The sequence below is a fragment of the Aythya ferina genome, assembly GCF_964211825.1.
Source record: "Aythya ferina genome assembly, chromosome: 7".
In the NCBI taxonomy this organism is placed as follows: domain Eukaryota; kingdom Metazoa; phylum Chordata; class Aves; order Anseriformes; family Anatidae; genus Aythya; species Aythya ferina.
The window spans coordinates 10,043,234-10,068,320 of NC_140302.1; the positions used below are offsets into that span (position 1 = coordinate 10,043,234).

At 42.2% G+C, this 25,087-nt stretch overlaps 2 protein-coding genes across 3 annotated transcripts in view; one reads left to right on the forward strand and one right to left on the reverse strand.

The window, feature by feature from the left end:
* LRIT1 (leucine rich repeat, Ig-like and transmembrane domains 1) overlaps window positions 1–25,087 on the forward strand; it is a gene marked incomplete at its 5' end in the record, with an annotated part of 117,615 nt that overhangs the window by 73,530 nt on the left and 18,998 nt on the right. The window lies entirely within an intron of this gene.
* RGR (retinal G protein coupled receptor) lies at window positions 103–16,469 on the reverse strand. The gene is made up of 7 exons (XM_084525371.1): window positions 16,351–16,469; window positions 13,153–13,309; window positions 11,562–11,683; window positions 3,696–3,849; window positions 3,062–3,179; window positions 1,418–1,531; window positions 103–507 (listed from the first exon to the last, which is right to left on the reverse strand). Exons 1-7 carry the CDS (start codon window positions 16,427–16,429, stop codon window positions 364–366), a joined length of 888 nt encoding a protein of 295 aa, XP_084381497.1. The 5' UTR covers window positions 16,430–16,469; the 3' UTR covers window positions 103–363.

The window sequence follows — 25,087 nt, forward strand, 5'->3', positions numbered from 1 at the left end:
TGCACAGACTGATTTGGGGAGGCTTCACTGGATAAATGAATACCCTACTTCAGTTAATTTGCTGAGCTCTTATGTTGTTCTATCAGGGAAAAAAAAAAGCACTTTCCAGCATACAGTTTATTTGCAGTGACATACAAAATGAACTGATGGCAACCAACACAGGCTTAAGGCAGCTTGTTTGACAAGCAGCTTGTGATGGTTTTGGCAGTTATCCATGGGGCTTCCTTCCATTGCTGTAGCCAATGCACGGCATTTCCAATGTGGAACTACCTTGGCATGTACATATCAGAACGCACACGGGTTCCTCTACCATGTTGCTCTCAGCGATGTACCTGCGTCAATTTGGCTTAGTGCTGTAATGGGTTATTTGGCTTTGTTATCAACCTCTGCTTTCTCAATCTTCTGTCCTGTGAGGAACTGCCATATTCCTCCTCTGTAGTTCTCGTTGCCCAGGGCATATACAAAGGCATCCACCATTGGCACCGTCTTGGCAATAACGGCAGGGATCTGTTAGGAGACATGATATTTATTAACAGGAAATGTACTGGGGAGCCGATGGGCTGATTTCATCCCAGGCTCAGTTTCCATCTGTCAGACAAATACCCTTCTCTGATGCTGCCCCTGGAGGGATGAGAGGTAAAAGTAATTTTGGTAATTTGAGCCCCTTAACCTAAATGGAAGGACATTGTCCCAGGAAAGGACAGTCTCTGGGAGAGAGAAGTTAGGCCAGCATCGCCTGAAACCAGGAGATTTCAGCCAAGAGTGAATACCCATGTGTGCTTAGGAGGAGTAAAAGGTACGCCATAGACACCTGACAGATACATGGGCTAGTATTGCTAATATGTTTTATGTGGGATTCGAAGTACAGCAATGTGGTTAGTGAGCTGAAACTGGACTGATGAATGAAAGCTGAAAGGTCCCTTGTGATATTAGTGAGTCCCAGAGGCAGCCTCAGAGTCAATACTTGGAGGAAAGAAAAGGGGGGGGGGGAAGGAAGCACCATAATCTTAAGAACGATCAGTTGCAGCTTCCCTTAGGAGAGAAAAGAATTATATTTTAAAAAGTCTCTTCAAAACTAAAAATTTTAAGCTGATATTTGACTCTGGGAAGAACACAAAAAGCTTCTACAAATCATGAAGAAGTGTAGGCAACAGTTCTCTGACTGATGAAGGAAAAAAAAATAACTTCCTAAAATGTAGTTTGATCAAAACACTAATTATAATGCCAATTATATCATTGTGCTTAGTTGTTTTGCCTTGAAATGGTAGACTAATTGAAGGCTTTGTGCAAACAATCTACTTGTAACATGTTTTAACAAGTGAAACTATTAGTGTTCAAGTTAGTATTGCATCCTGGGAGTGGAGAGAAGAAAGTGAGAAGAATGCCATTTGAATTCCCTTGGGTGGCATAGACATACCATTCGGTACTTTGGTGAAATGAACACCACATTTTCAACTGCTGCATAGAAGCATAAAAGGCAATAGGGTCCCCAGCAAATGACCAGTGTCTTCAATGGTAAACTGGTGTTAAACTGGAAAACAAGAGCAACACATTCTTTTGTTTCACAACCACACACTGCAACAAGTGGATGGGACAGACCCTGTGAGACCCTGCTGGCTTGTGTCCAGCAGCAGGAGAGCATCACCAGCAGGACACGCAGTATCGTGGCTGCTTTGCTGCCAGTGTAGGAGGTGTGTGAGTACAGGTCCCTTCGTGCCAAGGGCTGTCTGTGCAGCCAGCCCCCAAACCCTGCCCCTGGTGGGGACTGGGGGAGGCCAGGCATTCCTGCGCCGAGGTGACAAAGCACCTTATGGTTGCTCAGTTAAATCAGCGTAGTGCTAAGCAGTTATTGCTGCTGGGGGGGGAGGGCAGCATGTAAATTTACAGATAAACAGATAAAAAGGAATGATGTTTTGTTGACTTTTTAGAGGGTCTTGCAGACACACAAACATGAAGCCACTGCCACCGTGCACCAGATGGATGTCAGGGAGTCTGTGTCATATTAGGATTCCTGTGCCCTTCATGCTAGGGCCTTACCCATGCTGTTATTGGCCAGCTGTTCCTAAGTATCGTGCAAATATTGATGAATAGGGAGGTGATATTTTCAGCCTTACATTTTCTGCATCGTAACTATTCTGCCTCGTAACTAGGCTGCACAACTGCAGCATTATTATAAGAAAAATCACACCATTGCAAAAACTCACCCATAAAAAGTTATAATAATGAAACTTAAAAACTTATAATAATGAAAACTGTCATTTGTTGGAGAAATATGTAGAGGGCACGTGTATATTCCAGACAACTTCAAACCAGTCTGCCTGCCTGTCTCTTTGCTGTTATAATGTCCCCAGTGAGAACTGACAGTCCTTACTAAGTACAGGGGTTGGGCTGTGCCCATCAGCCATGCGTAGCACCCCAGACTGCACCTAAAGAAACAACTCATATAATCACCACATTACATTCCCATAAACCTGCCACACCAGAGCAGTTCCTTTGTTTCCAGCTCATAAAGATTTCTGAATTTCCTCAGCCAAGTGTAAACGTGGCACGTTTAGGAAGGCCCTTCTCCCCACAAAGCATATCTGTGTTTTCTTCTGCATGGCTTCCTCAGCCGTAAGCTAAGAGCCTGTAGCAAATAATGATCCTTTCTGAGCAGAGTTTCTCTAGATAGATATTGGTGTGGTATTAGCACATACTCTGTATGTCGTGTGTTAATTTTGTGAGCAGAATGGGGCTGTTGTTGATGGAGGCAAACCTTTGGGGTCACTACTCTGACTGCCTCCTCCAAGGGGGGCTCTTCTCAGCACTGGGGCAGGAGAGATGTGGTTGCCTCCTGCCAAATCTAGAAATCTCTAAGGATGGGGTTTCCTTGAGCTTTCTGGGGGGCCGCATGCCCTACTGTGCTACCCCCCAACTCGAAGTACCACTAAGGAGTTAAATAGCCCAGAAGGAGCTGAGCCAAAGCGTCTGGGAATGAAGCTGTGTTTTTGAGGACCTTCTCCCCTCTGGATGCATTTCTGTTTTAGTAAGGCAGTTGCAGGGGCTGAGGAAGCTTTCTTACCTTATGGTGACCAGTTTTCTTGAACTTCTGGTGAATGGACTGATAGGCTGTCAGCATGATGAAGCCCGGGATTACAAAATTGAAAATGGACAGAGCGAAAAGGAACGTGATATAGTTTCTGGAGAGGGTTAGAAGGGAAGAAAAAAACTTTGTTAATTCCTCCCTAACGCATCTCCATAAACTTGCTGTTTACTTATTCATTCACTTATATTTTTAAAATTGCCAAAACCAATTTTATAAACACACTTTAGGTTCAGCATTTGCTGAAGGTGGGCCGTACTGTTGCACGTGGGATGGACAGGATTGCAAAAAGTCACAGCAGGTGCTTGATTTCCAAACTCAAGCACCCCTCCTCAGACATCAGGCCTGGACTGCATAAAAAGAGCCATGCAGAGCTGCAAGTCCTAAACCCCCAAAGGTGCAGGTTATAGATGACTAAGGAGGAAGGGAGTAGCAAATACCCGAGTGCCAGCTTCTCCCACAGAGGAAGCTGCCTTTGGCCATCCCTGCGTGCTGCCACATGAGAGGAAGCAGCTTCGGGTTGTGCCCACCTTGTCCCAGCACGGCGCTGGGTGGCAGCTGGCCTCTGCTGTGCCCTGAGACCACCCCCTGGGGGCCCTGCCCCAGCCCTTACCTGTCCCCTTTGCTGTAGTCCAGCGTGCAGCAGGTCCGGAGGGGCTCATAGCCATACTCCCCCCACCCCAGCAAGGGCATGATGGACCAGAAGGCAGCAAAGAGCCAGGCGAACACCATCATGGAGATGGCTGTGCTCCACTGCAGCTTGCTTCCTGCAGGAAAGAAAAGGGCTTGGGAAGGAGCTCTGCATGCCTGGCATAAAGGCACCGGGTGAAGCTGCCCGGCTCTGTGCGGCCGGGGCAGAGTCCCAGCCTTTGGGATATTAAATGTACTCTGTTCTAAAAATGCTGCTTGTTGATATATATGTGAATGTACATGCTCAACCTGACAACAGATCCTGTTCTAAAAATACTGCTGGTGAAATTACTTTGCCCTTAAGATCATTGCTTAGCCTGGAACAGGAAATGAGAAGCTCAGCATCAGTAATTTTTTTTTTTCTAATTTCATAATACAAATTAACACTTGTGCCCATCTTGTCTAGTTCCATAAAGTACCACTGGAATAGGTCAATGAATGAAATGAAAGATTGGAAGCTTTGGACACAGGAAGTATTTCTTCATGGAGGAGGCAGGCAGGCTTCCCTGCTGCTGCAGGACATTTTGTTAGGCACGCTGCCTGCATGCAGAAAGGCCTGGATAATTTTGTTATCGGGGCTGACGTCCATCATCGTGCCTGGGCTGAACAGCCCGTGACGCCAGCTGTACCAGCAAGGAGCACAGTGCCTTTGCCCACTACTCCTTTCTAATCAAGTTTCCCATTAGAGAGAAGTAATGATGCAATTTTCACGGAGGCTGGGAAGCAATCTTCTCCTCTGCCCTTGACAGCAGCATCACGCCAGCAGGCCAGGAAGATTCAGACTGGCTCTGACCTTTCTTGGGAAGGTGAGGTCCTGGAGGTGAGGTGGAAGCAGGGGATCAGCCCGGCCACCTGATCGGACGTGGGTGAGAGGGCTGCACATGCTTAGGACTGGTGATGCTCATAAGGCGGCAGCCCCAGGAAGGACTGCAAACCCTACAGCAGCTATTTTGGGTTGTGCTGTCCTTGCTTGTTTTAAGGAAGAATGATAAAGTAGGTGTCTTAGTGAAAATGCCCCTTTATAGGAATGGTGATTCTACCTCTGTTCTTACTCATATAAGTGGGTCTAATAACCTACTTATAAACTCCAGAGGTTCTTGAAGGAAAAGAGGGGTTTGAATGGCATTAAAGATCAGCTTGGAAAAATGGGTGCAAGCGTTCCAAAACTAGTTCTGAGAAAGAAAGGTATACATGTTGCAGTTTAAATAGAAAGGAAAAAATAAAATCCTTTTTATTAAATACTTTGTTTTGATGTGGTAGTTAGTAAAAATCTATTGATGTTTTTAGTCATTTAAGCATTTTTATAATTATTTTTGATGATTAATAACAATTAATACCTGTCTTTTGATTCCTACATAGAAGATTCACTTTGGCTGTAAAGGTCAAATCATGGTTTGTAATATTGACATAATGTGATTACAGATCACATCTGTTTAAAAAAGGAACAGCTTCTGATTTAGGGGACTAGACATTTGAGTCAAACTTTTGAGAAATTTGTAATTATTCTTAGCCTCCCACTCCAACAAAGCAATGTAGCATTATGTGGCATTCATTCAGAACTGCATCTTTCTTAGGTGTATATTCAAACAAGCATGTTAGTGTTGTAACTGATCTCAGTTCCATTTCCATTTGTGTTCTACATAATGGTTCTCGTAGCTTGGCTTTACACAGTTGTAACTGGAAATTCAATCAGGATGCAGCTTATTACATGAGCTCTCGGGTTTGTTTTGTGCTTTACACGTTCTAGCAACTTTCTTAAAGGCATTATCAAGAGCAGCTAAAGTGAAACCTGGGTCTAAAACAAGTGTATTTTAAACCAAGTTCATTGCAAAAGTAGCTTTATTGTTTTGGGAATACGATTTTGTAAATGGTAGGCCTTCTTGGTAGTCTTTAAAAACCAGCAACAGAACATTATTATTATTTTTTCCCTCAAGAAGTCCTATAAAAAAGTTAATGGCAATTATTTTTCATTGTGTCTTGCAGCAGAAACTTTGCTCTCTCTGCACCCCATCCTTTCATTTTGTGGACTATCACAAACGTCTCAAAATATGATGGGCCCTGACTGAGGCACTGCAGTGTCTCTGGGCTCTAAACACATGGCAGGACCTTGGGGATCTCTGCTTTGAAGGAAAAGATCTTTGCACTGACAAAATTTGCCCTCGGCTGCTTGGACAGTGTTGGTGGTGCACTTAAGGCAGCTTGGGGGTGTCTATACCGCTAGAGGGTGAATGATCCTGCTGCATGCATGCGTGTGCTGGGTAGCTGGTGGAAATTTTACCTTCCCCGCTGCCACCTTGCACAGAATCACAGGGGAAGCTCTTGCTCCACCAGCTCCTGCCACCTCTGGCATCGGTCGTGGTGCTCAGTCTCTGGGTGCCACGTCTTTCCTCTGGCCCCAAGTGCCCCCTGCCGGAGTGCATGTGGGCAACAAGAAAGTTGTGACGTCTCTTTCTGAAATGTCTTTTAAATATTTTCTATCAAGAGGGGCTTTGAAGAGGATTTCTGTGTTTATTTTTTCTATATTTTAAAATACCCATACTCAGGCTGGCTGTGTCCTGTCTTGGTAGCTAAAACTGTGTGGACATACAATTAAACAACCTCAATATTGTTTTAATTTTTTAGAGTGTGCTTTGCTTGGGAGCTCATGAACTACTACTTTCAGAGCAAGAATGGTGAAATTACTGCACTCGGTTCACATGGCAAAAATGGCTTCTGAGAGGGCTGGCAGCAAGAGCATGTCGAGAGCAGTCTGGTTGCTCTTGTACAGAGCAGGCCATTGCTTTACCTTAAATGCCTTTTGTGGCCTGATAAAATTCAGCATAATAGGCATGTAGATCCTAATTCAGTTAAATGTATATATATGGAGTTCAGCATATGCTTAAAGATATAATTCTTAATTAGGGCTCAGTGCTAGCAGTCTGGTCCCATTAAGGCTAATCGCTCTTGTGCTTTGGCTTTCTCTCCTTGAAAAGCAAGAGGGAAGTTTCTCTTTTCCGTGCAGAGAAATATTAACAGGGGGTTTTAAATGTTTTCTGTAAGATTGCTTTGGAACAGAAAGTGCTCTTATAAACAAAACGGAATTGTTAAAAGATTACTAAAGTTGTAATGGTAAAAGCTTAAATTTTAGAAAGTGCTAGATAGAGCGTCAAACCTTAACACTTTTGATTATTCTGCCCGGTCTTTAGTGATATAATCATGAACTATTTCTCCATCTCTAGTCTGTGGGGACATTTATGAATTTAGATTTTTGGAAGATTTATAAATTGGCCAAACATTAAGCTGATTTTCACAGAAAGAGCAAAAAATACATCTCTGACACAGTGGCTACCTTTCAAGTAGATTTCAGACTGATGTTCAAAAGGAATTTCTCAAACAAAAGGTCAACAGGATTTTCTAAGATGGAGGGGAAAAAAAACCTTTTCTTTGTTCTTGCAAATGATTCCATTGTAATAGCTGAAATATTCCAGAACAATACAGCTTGTGCCAGACTTCAAGCATGGCATGTATCCTTAAAATCAGGGAAATTTCTCAAAGACAAAAATATCTGAAACAGTCTTAGAAGGAAAAGATTTATCAATCATAAATGAGACAGATGTTGGTACCTGCTTCATCTGCACTGCAAAAAGCGCCAGGGACTGTTGCTCACAAGTATTCGTTTGTTGTAGGAATAAGCAAGCTGCACTGCATAATGGCTTCTTTTGTGCATATTATTAGAAAAAAACTCTTTAAAATAACTTAGTAAAGGGATTTTTTTACTTTTTTTTTTTCTTTTTTGGCTGTGATTCTCCATGACTATAAAGCAGTCTTGGCAGTTATCTTCTGCTTCAGTGAAAATGCAAGACCAGTATAAACACTGGCATTTTGTCTGGCAAAACTGATGCAGGTGCAAGTCTAGATGAAGAAAGTGTGACAGGGTGGCTGCAGCAAGTGTGACAGGAGGTAAGGGCTTGCTCCTAATCCAGCAGAGCTGACACCTGCAATTGAAGCAAATGACAGTTTGCTAATCTTTGAATACTTGCTATCACAACCTAGATTTCTCTGGATGTTCAGAATTAGATAAAAGCCTGCTGCAATCCTACTTCTTGTAATTGCATGCTGCTGCAAAATCCCTCTTGTCTTTTCTTTTGTAATATTGAAAAAAGTACTGACTTAAACCACTTCAGTTTTTCCATTTCCCCCTAATTCTAAAATGCAAATGTAAAATTGTCAAGATTTTTTTTCTTTTCTTTCCTTTTAAAGTCCTACGAGGAGCGGCTGAGGGAGCTGGGCTTGTTCAGCCTGGAGAAGAGGAGGCTCAGGGGCGACCTTATCGCTCTCTATGGGTACCTCAAGGGAGGCTGTAGCGAGGTGGGGGTTGGCCTGTTCTCCCACGTGCCTGGTGACAGGACGAGGGGGAATGGGCTTAAGTTGAGCCAGGGGAGTTTTAGGTTAGATGTTAGGAAGAACTTCTTCACTGAAAGGGTTGTGAGGCACTGGAACAGGCTGCCCAGGGAAGTGGTGGAGTCACCATCCCTGGAAGTCTTCAAAAGACGTTTAGATGTAGAGCTTAGGGAAATGGTTTAGTGGGGACTGTTAGTGTTAGGTCAGAGGTTGGACTCGATGATCTTGAGGTCTCTTCCAACCTAGAAAATTCTGTGAAATTCTGTGAAAACTGCAACCATTTGCAGTGGCAATGAAAGGAAGAAACTGCCTGGGATCCTTCCCACCCCCTCCAACTTGCTGACTCAGCTGCTGCTCTATTGCCAAACAAACTCTGTGCCGGACTGAAACGGCTTCACCAGAGACATGACTAAAGTTCAAACCCTTCAAACTGCCCTGACTTTTCCCTTTAATTGCCTACATTAATTAAATCTTCAGAGATTTTTGTAGTCCTCCTTGCTGTGAAAGTAGTATCTCATAGTCCTTTAGAAGAAAATTATTTGCTTGACCAGTAACTTGGAAAAAGGACGGGCCTGCTTTCAGGCTACCTGTCTTATAAAATGCAGATGCTGCTGTTCTGGTTATGAACATACTTTGGTGTGAGAGAACCCAAATGGGATTACATCCAATTTTTAGCTGTTTTCTCTGTACTGGTTGGATATTAAAATAAGATTTCTTAATATGTTATATGTATCTAATATTTTAACTTAATAAATAGCCCTTTTAAACCAAAGCCCCCTTTAGGGGATGAAAAGAGAGTTGCCCAGCATTGTTGCCTAGGAGGAGAGAGGACATTTCCAAATGTCTCGAAACTCTAACTTCTCTCTCATATCTGATGGTCATGTTGTTTTCTTACATGTTGCAATTGATACCAGCCTGGTTTCTGATGAATGAGCATGTGGTTATCAATAGACCCCATGGTCTGTCACTGACTTCCAAATTAATGCACCGAATTGTACCACCTTCCAAATTAAAAAAACTTGGTTAAATTTCTGGACATTGGTGAGCAGATTTATGTTATAAGAATCCAGAATGGTTGAAAAGTCCTTTTTTTTTTTTTTTTTTCTTTTTTTTTTTTCTTTTTTTTTTTTTTTTCTTTTTTTTTTCCTCATCATCATAGTAATCTCTCACATTCTCATCAGCTCATTCTTCCTCAGAAATATGGATTTTTGATATTTGAGTGTCAGGCTGAGGAATGCCACAACAGAGGCTTTCTTGGAAACTCTTAGGACATAATAAAAACATTAGGGATGATGTAAGTGAGTGTGAGAAGAGAAACAGTTCCCAGAATGAAGATAAAAGATTGATAGCTTTGTTTTTTCCGGAAAAGAGGTTTTGTGTCTTCTGTATAGGCACGCTGCTCACACCAGTGTCAACAAGAGTTTCATGTATGGATCGAGAAGATGGTATAGCCTGCAGGCTTGGTATATCAGATCTATGCAATGTGATTTTATCTTTCTCACAACCAGCGTGTGCCGGTTGGAACTGGGAACTGGACGGGTTTACTGGAATAGCCACAGAGCATGAGATTTGAAACCACCTGTTCTTGTTTTGCCTTTTTTGTTCAAATCATCCAGTAATAGCAGCTATGTTTGGTCTGCAGTAAATAACAATTTGAGCAAAGTGAAGAAGTTTGTGCCCTCAGGATGTGTCTGCCTGTGCTCTTAATGTACTCTGCTCTTGGCTGGAGGAATGCGTGACACAAAAGCATTAAAGGCAATGTTGCAGAGAGTAAAATGTCTTTCCAAAGACATGCTTATTTTTCAGGCTCGCTCTCTTATACAATACAGATGCTATTGTTCTAGCTCCAAACATATTTCAGTGTCCAAAGGGTGTTGGTATGGATGTAGCTTACCGGCTGCGTTATTTGGGGCCTTTGTCTGGACATGAAGAAAAGCCATTTCCTTGCCTGAGCTGAGTTCTTGACAAAAATTGCAGAACAAGAAGTTGGCAACCTCTCTGACCTCTGCGATTATCAGATAAAACACGTTTGCTGTGAGTTCTGGGAGTGTTTTACCACTCACTGCTTTAATCAAATATGGAGGCCATGCCTTAAAGGCTGCATGAATACTAAAGGTGGATGGTATTGAAGCACTGCAGCTCAGCAGCTTATTTCCTGGCCAACTTTTACACTTTTATTTAGGAAATATTCTGTGAAGTAGTCTGAGCATCTTGTGCACTAGCACAAGAAAAGGAGAACTGCATTTGTGTTTCAGCACTGCCAAAGGAACACAATGGCTTCAGGAATGGTGTGGTCAGGTGGGGTGCTCCAGGCTTCTCAGTCCTCTGGAAAGGATCAAGCAGTAGCAGAAAATGTGAAAGCTGCCAGTTGCAGCTCAGCACCCTAATTCAGCCGAAATTTCCACTTGTGTTACATGAAAGTAACACAAATCCAGTACTGCCACAGTTGGGAGATAGCTTTGTGACACAAGACAGTGCCTGGCTATCTCCATAAATCCATATATTTGACATTCCTGTAAATCCCTATTTCTCACCTAACTCAAAATGATGTTTTCATAAGTCCACAAAAAAAGGCAAATTTATTTTCCTGTGTCAGCCTCACAGTGTAATATTAGATTTCCATTAACTGCAGCTAGGGCATCAGAGCTAGTTAACAACTGAATTGTTAAGAAAAACAAAAAACATCCTTCACTAACAGAAGAAAAATAATATCTCCCTTCTGTTATCAGTACTTAAAAATATCTCTGCCACTTTTATTGAAATTTGCAGGTAATTCGTTCTTTGCTTAGGAACGGATGTACTGAGTTTCAGCCTCTGCAAGGGGGCCTGGAATATAGCAAAGCCCCCAGAACAGCTCGTGCCCCAAAGTGCCTGTGTGTTGCTCAGTGGGGCTACTGCGCTCTGTGTGCCCCTTCGTTCCTCTGTAGAAGTGCTTCGCTGTGGGCTCTGTTCCAGCTGCTGAATCTGCAGGGGCAGCTCTGTGGCTACACCAAAATTATCTGTGATTAGTAACCTATGCGTGGGCACAGAGCTCTGGCTGGTACGCAGCAGGATGTTGGATGGAGGCCCAAGGTGCATAGGTTTTTCTTCAGCATGAGATGTTGGATTTTGTTTAGGATACCCTACTGATTACTTATGGAAAAGGTGAAAGCATGGCAAGAGGGGCAGGATTTGGATGTGATCTAGAAGAGCAAGTATCTCCTGAAAGTGGTTGGTTAGTGCCCCGTGTATGGGAACGCGTCCCTTGGAGAGAGGGTTTATTTATCTTAGACACTAGAGAGAGCAAATGTAAACATACATATAAAATACACAGAAAATAAATATCTGCTTGTTTGGATTCTCTAAAATCGAAACAAGCTGCTATCTAACATGCTGTGGGTAAGGATGCTAGGTAAATGATAACCCTTACTTGTACAGTAGTGATGATACCGGTCCCAGGCAATGGCAGCACTGGAGCTAATGCTGGCGAGTGCTGTCAAGAAGCCCTGGAATCCATGAATTTGACAGCCGTCAGAGCCGTAGGGCCAGTACCTGTCAACAAACAAGCAGCCTGTTAAGAAAATTACAGAAATGAACAAAGGCATATTTGGAAATTGCATTAGTGGAGAGGGGAAAACTGATAGCCGGTGCACGTGCTTTCCAAGTCTGAGAAACGTTGTGAAGGACGTTACCGAGGTCAGTTTTAGGTGTCTGCCAATATTTATCTTTCTGCAGTGCCTGATATACTACCACAGCTATTTTTACTCTAAATGTGGAGAAGAAACTATGACCCTGCATTTATGTGTTGGAAAGCTATTTGCTTTACATCTGGAAGTTACATTTTATCCAGTTATCCATATCTGCAAAATTTGCCCCTGGGGGAGTAGCCAACTGGTCAACATGTGAAGGTAAGTGCTCACCGCTCGACACAGAAGAAAAGCTCACAACAATTAAAACCACTCCAGATAGCAAGTCTGAGGCCTCCACATATTTTTGCAGACATAGAATGAAAAGGAACACGAGGTGGTCTCACATAGCAGGCATCTGCTGGCGTGTACCTTCAATATCCTGGTCACTCATAGCTTTTTTTCTCTCTGCCTTCATCTAACCTGACTCTTATGCTTATAAAGCTGTCAGTGAGTTGGAAATCTTCAGCAATCTCTTTTCTCACATCTTATACAACACCGGCATAATTCATTTGGATATTACCTCTGCAAGTCCCTTTGAAAAGGAGATAGCTGACTTCTTTGGAGACTGGGAAACTTCTGCTCCCATTTTTTTAAAAAAGGGCCTGGAAGGGTTAAAACCAAGCTCACTTTGATGTACTGACCTCAGCTTTTCAGCTTCAGTTCAGGAAAGGTATCTTCACTAACTTTAGAGTGACTTAAGTGCCTGAAAGGAGAACAAGCTGTACACGCGGTAAACCAGCTTTGAATAAGGCCTCACTGAAGTGTATTGTTGACTTGTTAATTGGCAAAAATGTTTTCATATCCATTAAAAGGCAAGTAAATTGTCACAATTCTTGAAATGTTTTTGTGTTCTCTATTACAGGTATTTCCAGAGTTTAAAAATATGCTAGTTAAGTGGAACTATTCATCATCTGGTTTATAGGGTGTATGTTTCTAATACAGTTTGCTTATGATTTGTGTGTTGTAATTACGCACTGAAATGCTTGATATTGGTTCTGCCCTCTAATTAAATGACTGACGTGAGAAAGTGTGGAAAATAAAATGTGTCATAACTGAATTGAACTCCCTGCACACAGATCTGCATTTTTCTTTTCCACAAACTTCTAAAATAAGAGCCTTAATGGGAAAGTTCATTAAAAAACCTGAAAGGCTTGCAGATAAACTTGGGGTCAGTCTGGAGGTTTAGTCATGTAAATGTACAACTACTGCATTAGTCAACTACTTTCTACTGTAACTACTAGTAAAGCTTTCTGGTTAAATGCCTAAGCTGCAAACTTTTCTGTGGTTCTTCTGAGCATCCTTTAGGAAAAAAAAAAAATAAAAAATGCATACCTTAGGAAGCTGGAAAAGGCAGCGATGAATGCATTGATGCAAATCCCGCAGTCAGCCAGGGCAATGCTGAGAACCAGCAGATTGCTGGGTGTTCGGAGCTCTTTGATTTTCCGGAATGAAATAATTGTCAACCCATTCAGACAGAAACCAAGCAGGGCTGAAAAACAGAAGTGTATGGCATGATTCAACTGGAAATGGAAAATATCTACAATGCTGCTGCTGTTTTCTTTAATGAGAACAATAATTACCGTGAACACTTATGCACAGGAAATATAGCTGTGGTGCTCACAGTCTGCACGCAAGTTACGAAGACTTTCAGGAGAGCAGTCATAGGTGCCAGCTGAAACCAATGCTTCAAACTGCATCAGGGATGTGGCCACTCATGCAGAGCAGAAATGGTTTAATTTTATTTGTACTTCTGCATTTTGTGTTAATGGAGAAACCTGACTGCCAGGCTCTGTTCAAGGACCCCTGGGTCAGAGTGAGGGAGCTGCAGAGGCAGCTTCAGGGGGGCCCACAGACAGCACACGCTGCCGGCACCCATGTCTGCGGGCCTGTTTATGGGAGAGAAATGGGTCGTGTTTAATATCGGTTGTAACACGCTTTTGTGTTTAAGCACAGAAATCCCTCAGCCATCTTACAGTCAGCCTGCCTCCCTTTGGGCTTCTGCCTAAGGTTAACCTAGACAGAGCTTGAATCACACCAGCTCAATCTTATTACTGCCCTTCGTCAATAGACTATACATGGAAAGGGAAGGAATAATCTAATTATAAAAGCAGTCCCTGATAGATTTTAAAAAAAATAAGTTAATGCTAGTTGTCAGAGAGGAGCATTCAAGCAACCCCAGCTATTCACTCAGAGCTGTTCCACCCTGAACCCCATCCTTCACTGCTTTAAACTCAAGCTTTGTCCTTTGATGTCCTTTTCAAGATGACCTGAATTATTATGGCTCTGATGAGGCTCTGACTCAACGTCCCATCTCTAAGTCTCAGTTTGATGACAGGCAGTATGTCTTTTTCTTTGTGGTCTTCTTGGAAGAAGAAATGATGTAGTGCAGAAAAAATCCATATCCCCTAATTCTGTAAAGCACTGTTGTTACTTGCTCTCATTGTCTTAATTCTGTAGTTACATAAGATGGATAATTTTGTATAGTCAGAAATTCTGCTCCTACTTTAATTGCGTTAATGGCTGATGGCATAACCATAGTAACAGCTGATGTGTGTCTTTCATTACACAACAAATAACAAAATATTTCCAGGAGAAATATTTGGAGCCATTTGAGGTCAGCTGTTCTCATCCCTTCCCTGCCAGCTTACCTCCCACCTGCAGGGTAAAACTGCTGCCAACTCTCCCCAGTGCTGTCAGGCCTTTAGGAGAGGTATGTTGTGGCCATATTTAGAGAAAAGCTGAAAAGTTATTACTATATTAATTTTTTTCTCTCTCTTCCCCTCTTTTTGAAGTTCCAGGCTTTAGCACACTCTGCTTTCTTAAAGGCTAGCAGGAGTGTACAAATAGAGAACTAACTAACTTATAGCTTTGAGTTTTAATTTTAAAACAGCCAATGTTTGACACTTTTATAGTTAGTAAAAATGAATGCAAAGTTTTCCTCTTCCCCAGCACTTTTTTGCAAACTGCACTCACAAGCTGCAGGGAAAAAAAAAAAAAAAAGGAAAGAAAAAAAAAAAAAAGGAGACCTTCATTGCTTTTCTCTCAGAGTCTCTGAGAAGGTGAATTAATCTTTAATTATCTGGTTTGATCTTCTAAGTCAGATAGCAAAGATTACTGGCAATCCATCGAGCATGTTCAGCCTAAAACCCTACAGAAAATACCGAGCAGTCAGATTGCCCCTAGTGCTTACTAAAATGTAAATGTGCTGGGCCATTCCTAGCTGTAAGTGAAGGTTGCCAGCAGGTACTGAGCCTGGGCTTCAATAGGTGCGGGCCTCCAGCCCGTGGGTGGGCAGGTGAGGGCCAGCAGGGCTGTGGGACCAGCACCGGCTGTTCCCCAGCAGGAGCCCAGCTGCGCGCCTCCACCAGCACATGCCAGAGTCCTTGTTCTGCTGCTTCCCGCTCCTCAGTACTGAAGGGCAAGTTCACACTGGGAACCGCCAGGCCCTGCAGATGGCTTGATGGCTGCTGGCCAGGTTTAGCCCTGAGCTCTCTGTTTAGGCAGCAGCTGGCCCCTGGGCCAGGAGTAGAAGCTTCTTCTTCTCTCTCCCTCTTTTAAGGAAGAGTTTCTGGCACAGCTGTTGCAGGTTTCCTTTGCAGGCAGATGTGATGCTGCGTCCCAGCTGAGCTCGTCTGCAAGGAGAGGGCGAGCATCCTTCCTTCTCCTGTGCTCCAAATCCATGGGGTGAGCTGGTGAGCATTTACCCCCTTCTGCTAGTGCTTCTTGCTCCTTCTCTTCTGCTGTTCAGCCCCATGATCCCTGCACCCCAGCTGGGCAGTGCAGGGATACAGGGATGAGGCCCAGGCCCTGACTGGGATGCAGCTCAGAAGGGAGGCCAGTGACTGACACCGATGTATTCCTGGCTACTAGCATGTCCTTCCCTAGCGCAGTACATACAAATTCCCAATTTTGTTTGTCTCACAACAAAGTGGCACTTATTAAGAAAAGCCTGTGCTGGCTAAATTAAATGAAGACTGTCTCCTACCTCAAATTTTATTTCTTAATGCTGTAAAAGCTTTTGAACCTCATGCGCCTGTACTTCAGTTTGTTACTTTTACCCAGCAGCCATTAATTTCAGTGCTAGCAATGCAATTTGGATGTATGCTAACAGTTAACAAGCTATTTTGGATCTATCATCTTTGATTATAAAATGGCCATCACAGCCAACAAAACAAGCAGCCTGGTTTTATTGAAGGATCATGAGTCATTTCAACATCCTTCCCTGGGGAAGCTGAAATTGCCTTTAAAAGTTGTCAGCAAATTCTTGCATCCCAAATTCTCGATAAGAAAGCTAAGTAGCAAGTCCTTCCCTGCCACAGGGCAGCTCTGGATGTGGAGCAGATCTTCACTGCCAACAGCTCACAGCCCACCAGAGGAACTGGTGCTGTAGCCGCAGTAACCACCAAAGGTCTGGGTCAGCATACCACAAATGCTGCTGCTTGCTTCAATTCCCCCCCCACTGCTGCCACACCAGGAATAATAGAGGCAAAAATCTTTTTTTTTTTAGCTGAGGTCCTAAACCAAGCTTACCTTCTACCAGTAGGGCAGTGCCGATGGCAAACACTTCTAGTTCAGTGAAGCCTTCAGGGAGAGGGTATGCAGTGACCATACTTATGCAGTGACCATAAAAATGCCAGAAGATTTAACCTCTGTCCTCTGTTATAGCCGTGGGGCTGCCTTTTCCCTGGATCACTTCTTCCACTAGCCCAAGGCTTCTTAAAGGAGTAGCTCACGTGCAGACACATGCTCATTATTATATAAAAGCTTTGGGGTTTTTACTCCCACCAGTACAATCCCTGCAAGAATGTCATTAATGATGGGACTAGCATCAACTCATACCCCTCCTTCCCCTGCAAATCTTATTTCAGACACCAGCAAAATGAAAGCATTCATTGCAATTACAACAAGTTCTTTGTAGAGACAAGATTAAGAACCCTGTCCAGTTAATTCTGCAACACTGAAAAAGAATTAAAGGTTGTGGAACGAAAGAAACATGTAATATATAATTGGGGAGTGACCTGAAAAACAAAGGGGCATTCATTGAATTGGTAATTAGGGGAAAAGTATGAACTGTGAATTTCTGAGGCATATAGGTGACCTCTCACCCTTTTTTTTTAGAAAATGGGCAGCGTATTTTTCTGGCAATGACTATTCTGTACATTAACATCTCTTCTCTTAGTAGCTGAGGCTTAAATTAAGGTGCACACTGGCACAGCCTGACTAAAGGCAAACACTGACTGCTTTTGGGTCCCAGACATACAAGGACATGTGTGAGTTGCCCAGTGGTGAGTGCTTGAAGAAATTACCTTACTGGCCTTTTGGAGATGTTTGAGGATTGGCACCCTGGTGTAGGCAGGCTCTGGAGTGTGTGCAGCTTGTCCAGACTCCAGGTCCTTACCTGCCAGCACACTTGTCCCACTGCCCCGAGCAACCCACACAACTGATCTGAGGTGAGCACAGGCCTTTACCATATCCCAGAAGCGTCAACAATTTTCCTTTTGTTTCTTGTCCTACTGATCGATTAGCTCTCGGGGAATTTGCATGCTTGTATACTGCAGAGTGGAAGTCAGCTGCTTTCAGAGTCTACGTGAAACAGATGGATTTTTTCTTTACCATGACACAACAAATGACACAATTCTTTGTGTCATTTTCAGTGCCTGTCCATTAAAAGTGAGCAACTTGTTCATACTTCTCAAATTTTAACCTACATTTTGAGTAGCAATAACTATGATAACTGTTGAATATATATATATTAATTTAAAGTTACTTTACTCCATTCTTTTTCATGCATTTGTTTCTTCTTTCTATTCTTTCTTTTTCTTCTTTAATTTTCTTCACTCATTCTTCACTGCAGAACAACTAGTGCTTTTCCACAGACCTACCCATCTCCCTGACTAACAAGCACGATAATTTCTATTTTGATGCGTAACTTTCTTCGTTGTCATAACCCTGCGAAAAAGGGAACTGAGGCACACAGAATGGTGGCTTTCCTCAGCTCAGGTTCTGCACTGTGCTGACCTGGCTCATGGATGGTTGAGACATCAGGCAGAGAGAATTTGCTCTAGTTGTGGCCAGTGCTTCTTTAAAGATCTCTTGAATACACAGTGGAGGTGCGTTTACAATCAGGGGTCTTGGCTGAAGCCAGTGGTACAGTGATTTTTTTGCAGTTTTCCTGCAAAAAATCTGAAGCAATCAGAGCTTCAAGACGGTTATGAAACCATTTTGCTGTGTTTTGTGATCTCTGTTATTCAACGTACAGCTATTTTTGGTGGACGTAATTGCCTTGATGGATATGCTCTTGGATTTTGAAGTAGCATTCAGGAAGGCAAGATATTTGTTTGGGTATTCAGATGTTTGGCTTAAATAGAGTAAAATTGCATTGCACCACATAAATCCATCGCTATGTTTGTCTTTCACTCACCTACATGTCTTGATGAAAAAGAAGGTGACAGCCCTGCTTCCTAGTGTGGCAAATGACTGATTTAAGCCCGTGTTTTTAATAGTGATCCATTGTGCATTCTTGCAAAAAATTAGTGCTAGATCTTGCGAATGTGCTGTAAATCTTTTTAGTGTGATGGTTTTGAAACTAGATGGCTCATTATAATGGTTGTCAACATAAAGCTGCACAGCTCTTCCAGACTAGGGATAAAGGACACGGGTGTTGTTTGAACTGCCTTCATGAGGGCTGTCAGGTGCTTTCGGTTGCTTGCCACTGTACCTCACCCTCTCTGCCAAGCAAATGTGATATGCTGCTGGTACTTTGTGTGCTGTGTATTCAAGTCTGTGGTATATTGTTGCTCATGACAAAATTATTTTCTCCAGTAAAGTAGGTTCCTACCTGAACACCTTTGCATTTAGCAGGCCTTTATTAGAGTGAGTATTGTGAACATGTTTTTCTGCTTTTCTTTAAGTGCCTTAAATATTCTCCACAACTAACCTTGTTCACTTCATCAGTGATGAATCAGTGCAAATCAGTCACAGGCAAGCTTTCCAGCAGTGGTTCAGCATCTGACTCAGGTGCAATTGGTATAAATAGGAATCTTATGCATCGAACCCTCAATAGCCATTTTGACGTTGAGTTAAGCTGCCTTTCTAATAGTTCACTGGGACAGTATGGGGTGATGTATGGCTGCTAAGTTTAGTTAGCGATAAACAGTTCTCTTCAAGCAAAGAGGAGGTGAAAATGGGGAATAATGTAATACGTTTAGTAGAATTAAACAAAGCTGTATTCACTTCCTTTCCCTCTTTCTTATGTAAGACACGACCTCACATCATGTATTCCAGTAAAGTCAGTGAAAGCATGCAAAAGATACGAAGTTTATCAAAGGCATTTATTAGCTCCTTAAATTATGAAGTTGTTTAACGATCCCTTTCTATTTTATGCACTGTTTCAATAGCTACTTGCTGTTTCAAAATCCAGGGAAAGGTCTTTCATTCAATTCGATGTTATCTTACAGCCTCACATTTTGAATTCCCAGCAATCTCCTCTCTCCATCAATAAAACATCCATGTCATTATACCTTCTCATTTAAGAATAATTCACTAGTTACTAATCTCTTTGCAAGGAACACACAGAAACAGATCTGATGTATTCTTGCCAGATGTCCCTATGGATTTCATAAGACTCTATGGATTTGGTAGGAGCATATTAATCTTTGTAAAATATGCATTGGTACAAGCACAACAAAAAAGGTGCAGTGCAAAGATAACACAGCACTCATGCACTCTGAATTTTCTCCAAGCAATCAATGCAGATTACTGACATACTTTTTTATATTCACAGCAAGAACTTCACTAAATTGACATATTATTATTCCTTTGCCTTCCTAATCCTTTCTTCTGATTCAGGTTTACCCAAATCATCTTTGACTTCTTATATTGAAAAACACCTTTTAAATAAATATATCATTTCAGCATAAGCAGGCTCGGAGTATCACCACATGGGGCTCCAGTTCAGCATCACAGAGATGTGGGTAACCTTGGTTCTCACTGGAAATACTCCTCAGCAAGTGAAGGAAACCAGAAAGGATGCTGTCTGGAGACCTTCTAGTTGAACTGCTGCACATTTGTTTTGATCTGGAAGCAGTGACTGGGAATACATCCCAGACTGTAAATAGGCACTTGGTGCTGGCCACAGGAGGCATGATGAAGGGGATGAGCCCACAGAGCAGTTTGCTTACAGGTGTTAGCCCTTTGCCTGCAGCAATGTACCAACCTTTTTCCCAAACACAGTCCCACAAACATGCCCCAGAATCTAATTTTCTTGGCAGCACTGTTCGGACAAAGAAGCGGTAATGAAAGCCTGGGGATGGCCAAGGAAGCCTGGGGCGGAGGCAGGAGACAGTGGCCATGCTTGTGGCAGCACCAGGGCCGGTGGGGAAAGCCAGCATGGTGCTGAGACAAAATCCATTCAAGAACATACAGCTCCCTTACGTCAAGGGTGCAATGTTCCCTGGGTGGTGCAATGTTCCCTGGGTCTTTCGCACCATGCCACGGCCTGGTCTCTGCACCATGCTTGGGACCAGGCTGTGGCTGGAGCCTGCACGCTGCTGCACTTCAGGCATTGTTCAGCCTGGAGAAGAGGAGGCTCAGGGGTGACCTTATTGCTCTTTACAGATACCTTAAAGGAGGCTGTAGAGAGGTGGGGGTTGGCCTGTTCTCCCACGTGCCTGGTGACAGGACGAGGGGGAATGGGCTTAAGTTGAGCCAGGGGAGTTTTAGGTTAGATGTTAGGAAGAACTTCTTTACAGAAAGGGTTGTGAGGCATTGGAACAGGCTGCCCAGGGAAGTGGTGGAGTCACCATCCCTGGAAGTCTTCAAAAGACGCTTAGATGTACAGCTTAGGGATATGGTTTAGTGGAGGGCTGTTAGCGTTAGGTTGGAGGTTGGACTCGATGACCTTGAGGTCTCTTCCAACCTAGAAAATTCTGTGATTCTGTGATTAGAAGGATAAAAGTCGGTGAAGAGTTGCGAAGCATCAACTTTCTTTCCTGCGGTTTGTGTTGTCTCTCTAGAGATGGGTAACTTAATTCATAGCAAATTGAATACATATTTGATAAACATACATGTATGTATTCACTTAGGCTAGAAAATTAACAATGTTACAAAAATGTTAATCACGTCCTATCTTTATGAATCTTTGCTGGATACAACAATCATGATCCTTACCAAATATATGTAATTGTTGCCTTGATCTGTTGGCCATCTTTCAAAATGCATTTTAGGCACCAAGAAATGATATATTTTGTTTTCAGTTAGTGTGCAAATTTTAGGGTCATATGCATATTCACAATATAATGAAATACGCTATCGCTGCATGCCGAATAGTGGCAAACTTCAGGGCTTTGAAGGAGGAAGCAGTCCTACACAGTATAGGATATACCTAACACCATTTTTTAAGCTTGCCCTGCAGATCTCAGGCCTTCCCGCAGCATGCAGAATAATAACTCTTTCAGGAATTATAGCTCAAAGATCACTGCCCAGTTCTCAGAAGAAATTTGGCTTTCAAGAAGGGCTTTAGTTGTATTGAGAGGATTTGCACACCAGCTCTCCTTCTGCATACTGTTGCTCTTGTAAAGGAAAAACAACGATCTGTCTGGATCATTCCTCAATGAGTTTATGCAGGTATGTAAGTGGATTTCTAGGCCATGTATGGCAAAACCACCTCATTTTTTCTGTCACTGTGGTCTTGTATATCTTGCCTGTCTTATCAGTCTTCTACCATCGTGTCTCTGTAGGGATGTCCCAAGGGAACATGCTGGGGGGGGGGGGGGGGTTGGACCTGATGATCTCTTGAGGTCCCTTCCAACCCCTACAATTCTGTGATTCTCTCCCAGATTAAGCCTGAATTCTGCATAGCTTTCCTTGACTTCTCTATAAGACCTTTTTACAATGAGAGGGATTCATCATATCTGAATTCTTCCACATAAGAAAAAAAAAAAAAGAGGAATCTGCATATCATCTAGTCTAAACTAGGCTTCCTCTACTGTTACCAAAGCCAATGGGCAGCTCCCAGCATCACCAGTCTCAGGGCAGGACAAGATGTGCTCTGGAGACAGATCTTCCTCTTCACTAACTGTTGAGAGGGCCCAAGGGCTGGTTCAGATTGGTGCCTACCTTTCAGGAGGTTATTTTAAGGAGAAGCCCAATCATTTGTACCAAACCATAAGAGATTTGGGGCTTTCCACTTCTTTTGAAGCCTGAGGTTAACTTCAGTCATTGCCAGCTTCTGTCTTCTTTAGGCTTCTTTCTTCTCCTGGAGGTTCCTGCAGAAACCTGACCAAATATGCATTCTTTACAATGGATGTATCAAGGCCTTTTGTGTTATCTAAGTGCACTTTTTAGTGCATGTTAGGGATGATCAATAGAATTATTTGTAAACCACGCTTGTTTTCTACTACATTTCCCTAAAATAAATGTTATTAAAAAAAAAAAAAAAGATTGCCTGATTGTTTTACTTTCTGTTATCCAGTCCTTTGAGCTCAGTCTAATAAGCAATTTCTTCAAGTTGAGTTCTCTTTTATAATAGAGTGGAACAAGACATGTAAAAACTACATTATATTATCTCACAAAACTGCATTAATCATGATGAGGACATAGCCTTTACAGGATCATTTGTGCTCTTGTTGTCATCTCTAATGTGAGAACATTGCTGAATTGTTTTTTGGTTTTTGAAAACTTGGAGATTTCAAAATGTGCCATTTCAGAATGATAGTTCCAGGCCCTCGTATTCAGCTTTTGGTTGCTTTACTCCTGATTTTTTACTCCATCTTTTTATGGGAAAAGACGATTCCTGAACTGAATCTTTAGTAGGTTGAATCTCTCCATGAAGGGGAAACCTTGATTGGGAAATTACTTTTCAGACAGGAGAAAAAAAAAAAGAACCATAGAGGTGTCTTACAGGTAATCTATCAAGTCGGAGCAAGAGAGAATGGGAACAAATTGTTTTGCTTATATGCCTCCAGCAGAATGAAATAACCTGCCAAACACTTTACATAAGGCATTAAAGCAAACATAAATGTTGATTTTAATACTTTAATGGATGTGTTTACTTAATAGTGTAGAATTGCCTGGAATTGTTGATATTAAAATACAGGCTCTGAGGAGTAAACCACCAAGAAGACCAGAAGAGGCACTTCGTATCTTTTCCCCTATATATTGGTAAAAAAGCTTAATGTCCATTATTACAGATGATTAAACTGTCCCCGAAGGACAGGGTCCTTCCAAAGACCTTGCACGTACCTTCACTCTTGTGCGAATTTCTTAGGGAAAGCCCTAACTAAAATTTCATCTCATCGTGTATTTTCTGCAGTCTGACGCACTACTACTACCTTCTGCTGTTGTCCTTGGAACATCAGCCTTCCCCATGTTTATTCTGGTCTGAGTGCGACTGTAGGGACAATTGCCCAAGCAAAGATCCTTGAAAATAAAATGAGTTTTTTTCTGAAGACAGATCTGCACAGATTTAATAGTACTCTATCTGTGATTGGTGTCAGGCTGAGAAAGTCAATGCTTAGAGGAAGCTCCTGATCATTGTAGGCTTTCCTCATCTTCTGAGCTTTCTTTCTCACTCTTGTTTTGGTAAGGATAGGTCAGCACAATTAGGCCGGTTATATATCTTCAGGGGTTTAAACAAATGAAGGATGGGTCATAACAGAAATCAGAAAGACCAAAGTGCGGTATTTTTCCTTCTGAGCTGGTACCTCCCCCTGTGGGTCAGTGGGACAGTTGTGGGAGTGAGGCACTACCTGGGGCATGCTCTCATTTTCTGCTGTTATCATCCAAAGACTCCCACTCTTATTTCATACAGCTGTAGTAGGTAGTTAAATGATTGTATTTGAAAAAAAAAAAAAAGTATATAATGAAGTATTTAGTTCAAGAATGATCAGAGTACTGTAATTACATGAGAAATTCTCCTGTTACGATCCCACCAAATGCGTATATATAAATACCTTGCATCACTGAGTAGACTGAGTGGAGCTTATTGCTCTGAGAGGAATAATGTGAAGAAAATAGAATACTCCAGGGCAGAAGCTTTTATTTTCCCTTTCCTCCTACCTTTTTTCCCTTCTTCTGTTTTCTTCTTCCTTTTTTTTTTTTTGTTTTCTCTTCTATTTTTCTTGGTCCTTGTGTGTAAGACTCAACTTACAGCTTCCAAGAAGTTTACCAGAACTGCCGCAAGGGCATGTACTTGGCCTGTGAAATCTCAAGACTGTAGGCAGGTAAATCAGAGTAGGAAAGCTGGTGTTTATCAGACTGGAAAGAGGGCAGAAGGTTGCTGTGTAAAACATATTATGCTCCATCTGCATTCAGAAGCCAGATAAAAAGTGCAGGAAGTTTAATTCTTTTTGCATGCCTGAGGAAGCAAAATAAAACAGGCACTGTTTCCTAAGCAGAGGTGACTCTGCAGGGCTTAGACTAATGCTATTAAGATCCAAATCAGAAAAGGTTGTTGCAGTCAGCAACATTACTGCATGACCCTCTCTGTCATGCAGCTAAGGATACGAAGTCCAAAGTTAGATGATTTTGTTAAACTTCAGGAACCTTACTGGATTTTAGGGAATGCATGTACAAGCTAAAGAATAGGGACCAGGAACATAAACCTAAAAAAATTTACTTATTTTAGATACATATGTCAAATACAATTATGGTATGTCCAGCCATCAAAACAGACTAATGTGGAATGATACGTGGCTGCTGCAGCTCAAAGAGGAATAGTAGGGTTTTTGTGAGGGAGAATAATGCTGCTAGACATCACACTTATGCCATTCTAGGTTTATGTTTTGGTTATTCTATATAGAGCATTTCTATTGCTTTTTCCGTTCATGATAACTAGAAAGAAGATTTAAGTCTAGATGTTTATACTTTTGTGTGTATGCATATATATATACAAATATATCTATATATATACATGCAATCAGACAATGATATACTTGATTTGTTTGTATCTTTCTTTCCTTAATTTTGGTGTCACGTGCTTCACCAGAGGTACAGATACCGATCTTAGAGTGCCTACACCTCGCTGGAGCTCCCGGGCATTGTTTCAGTATAAATGTGAAAGAGTCAGCACTTTGTAAACTATAAATTCCAGGAGGGAGAATTTGCTGCAATACTTCTCTTTGCCTGTTTTTCTCTCTCCCCTGCTGCTATGTGTAAAGTCAACAAGGCTGGCATAGCAGAAAGCCAATAGATGCCTATAGCATGTATGCTCATTTTGAGATGCATAGGTCTTCCTGTGAGCTTAACAAACTAATCAGAAACACTGCTA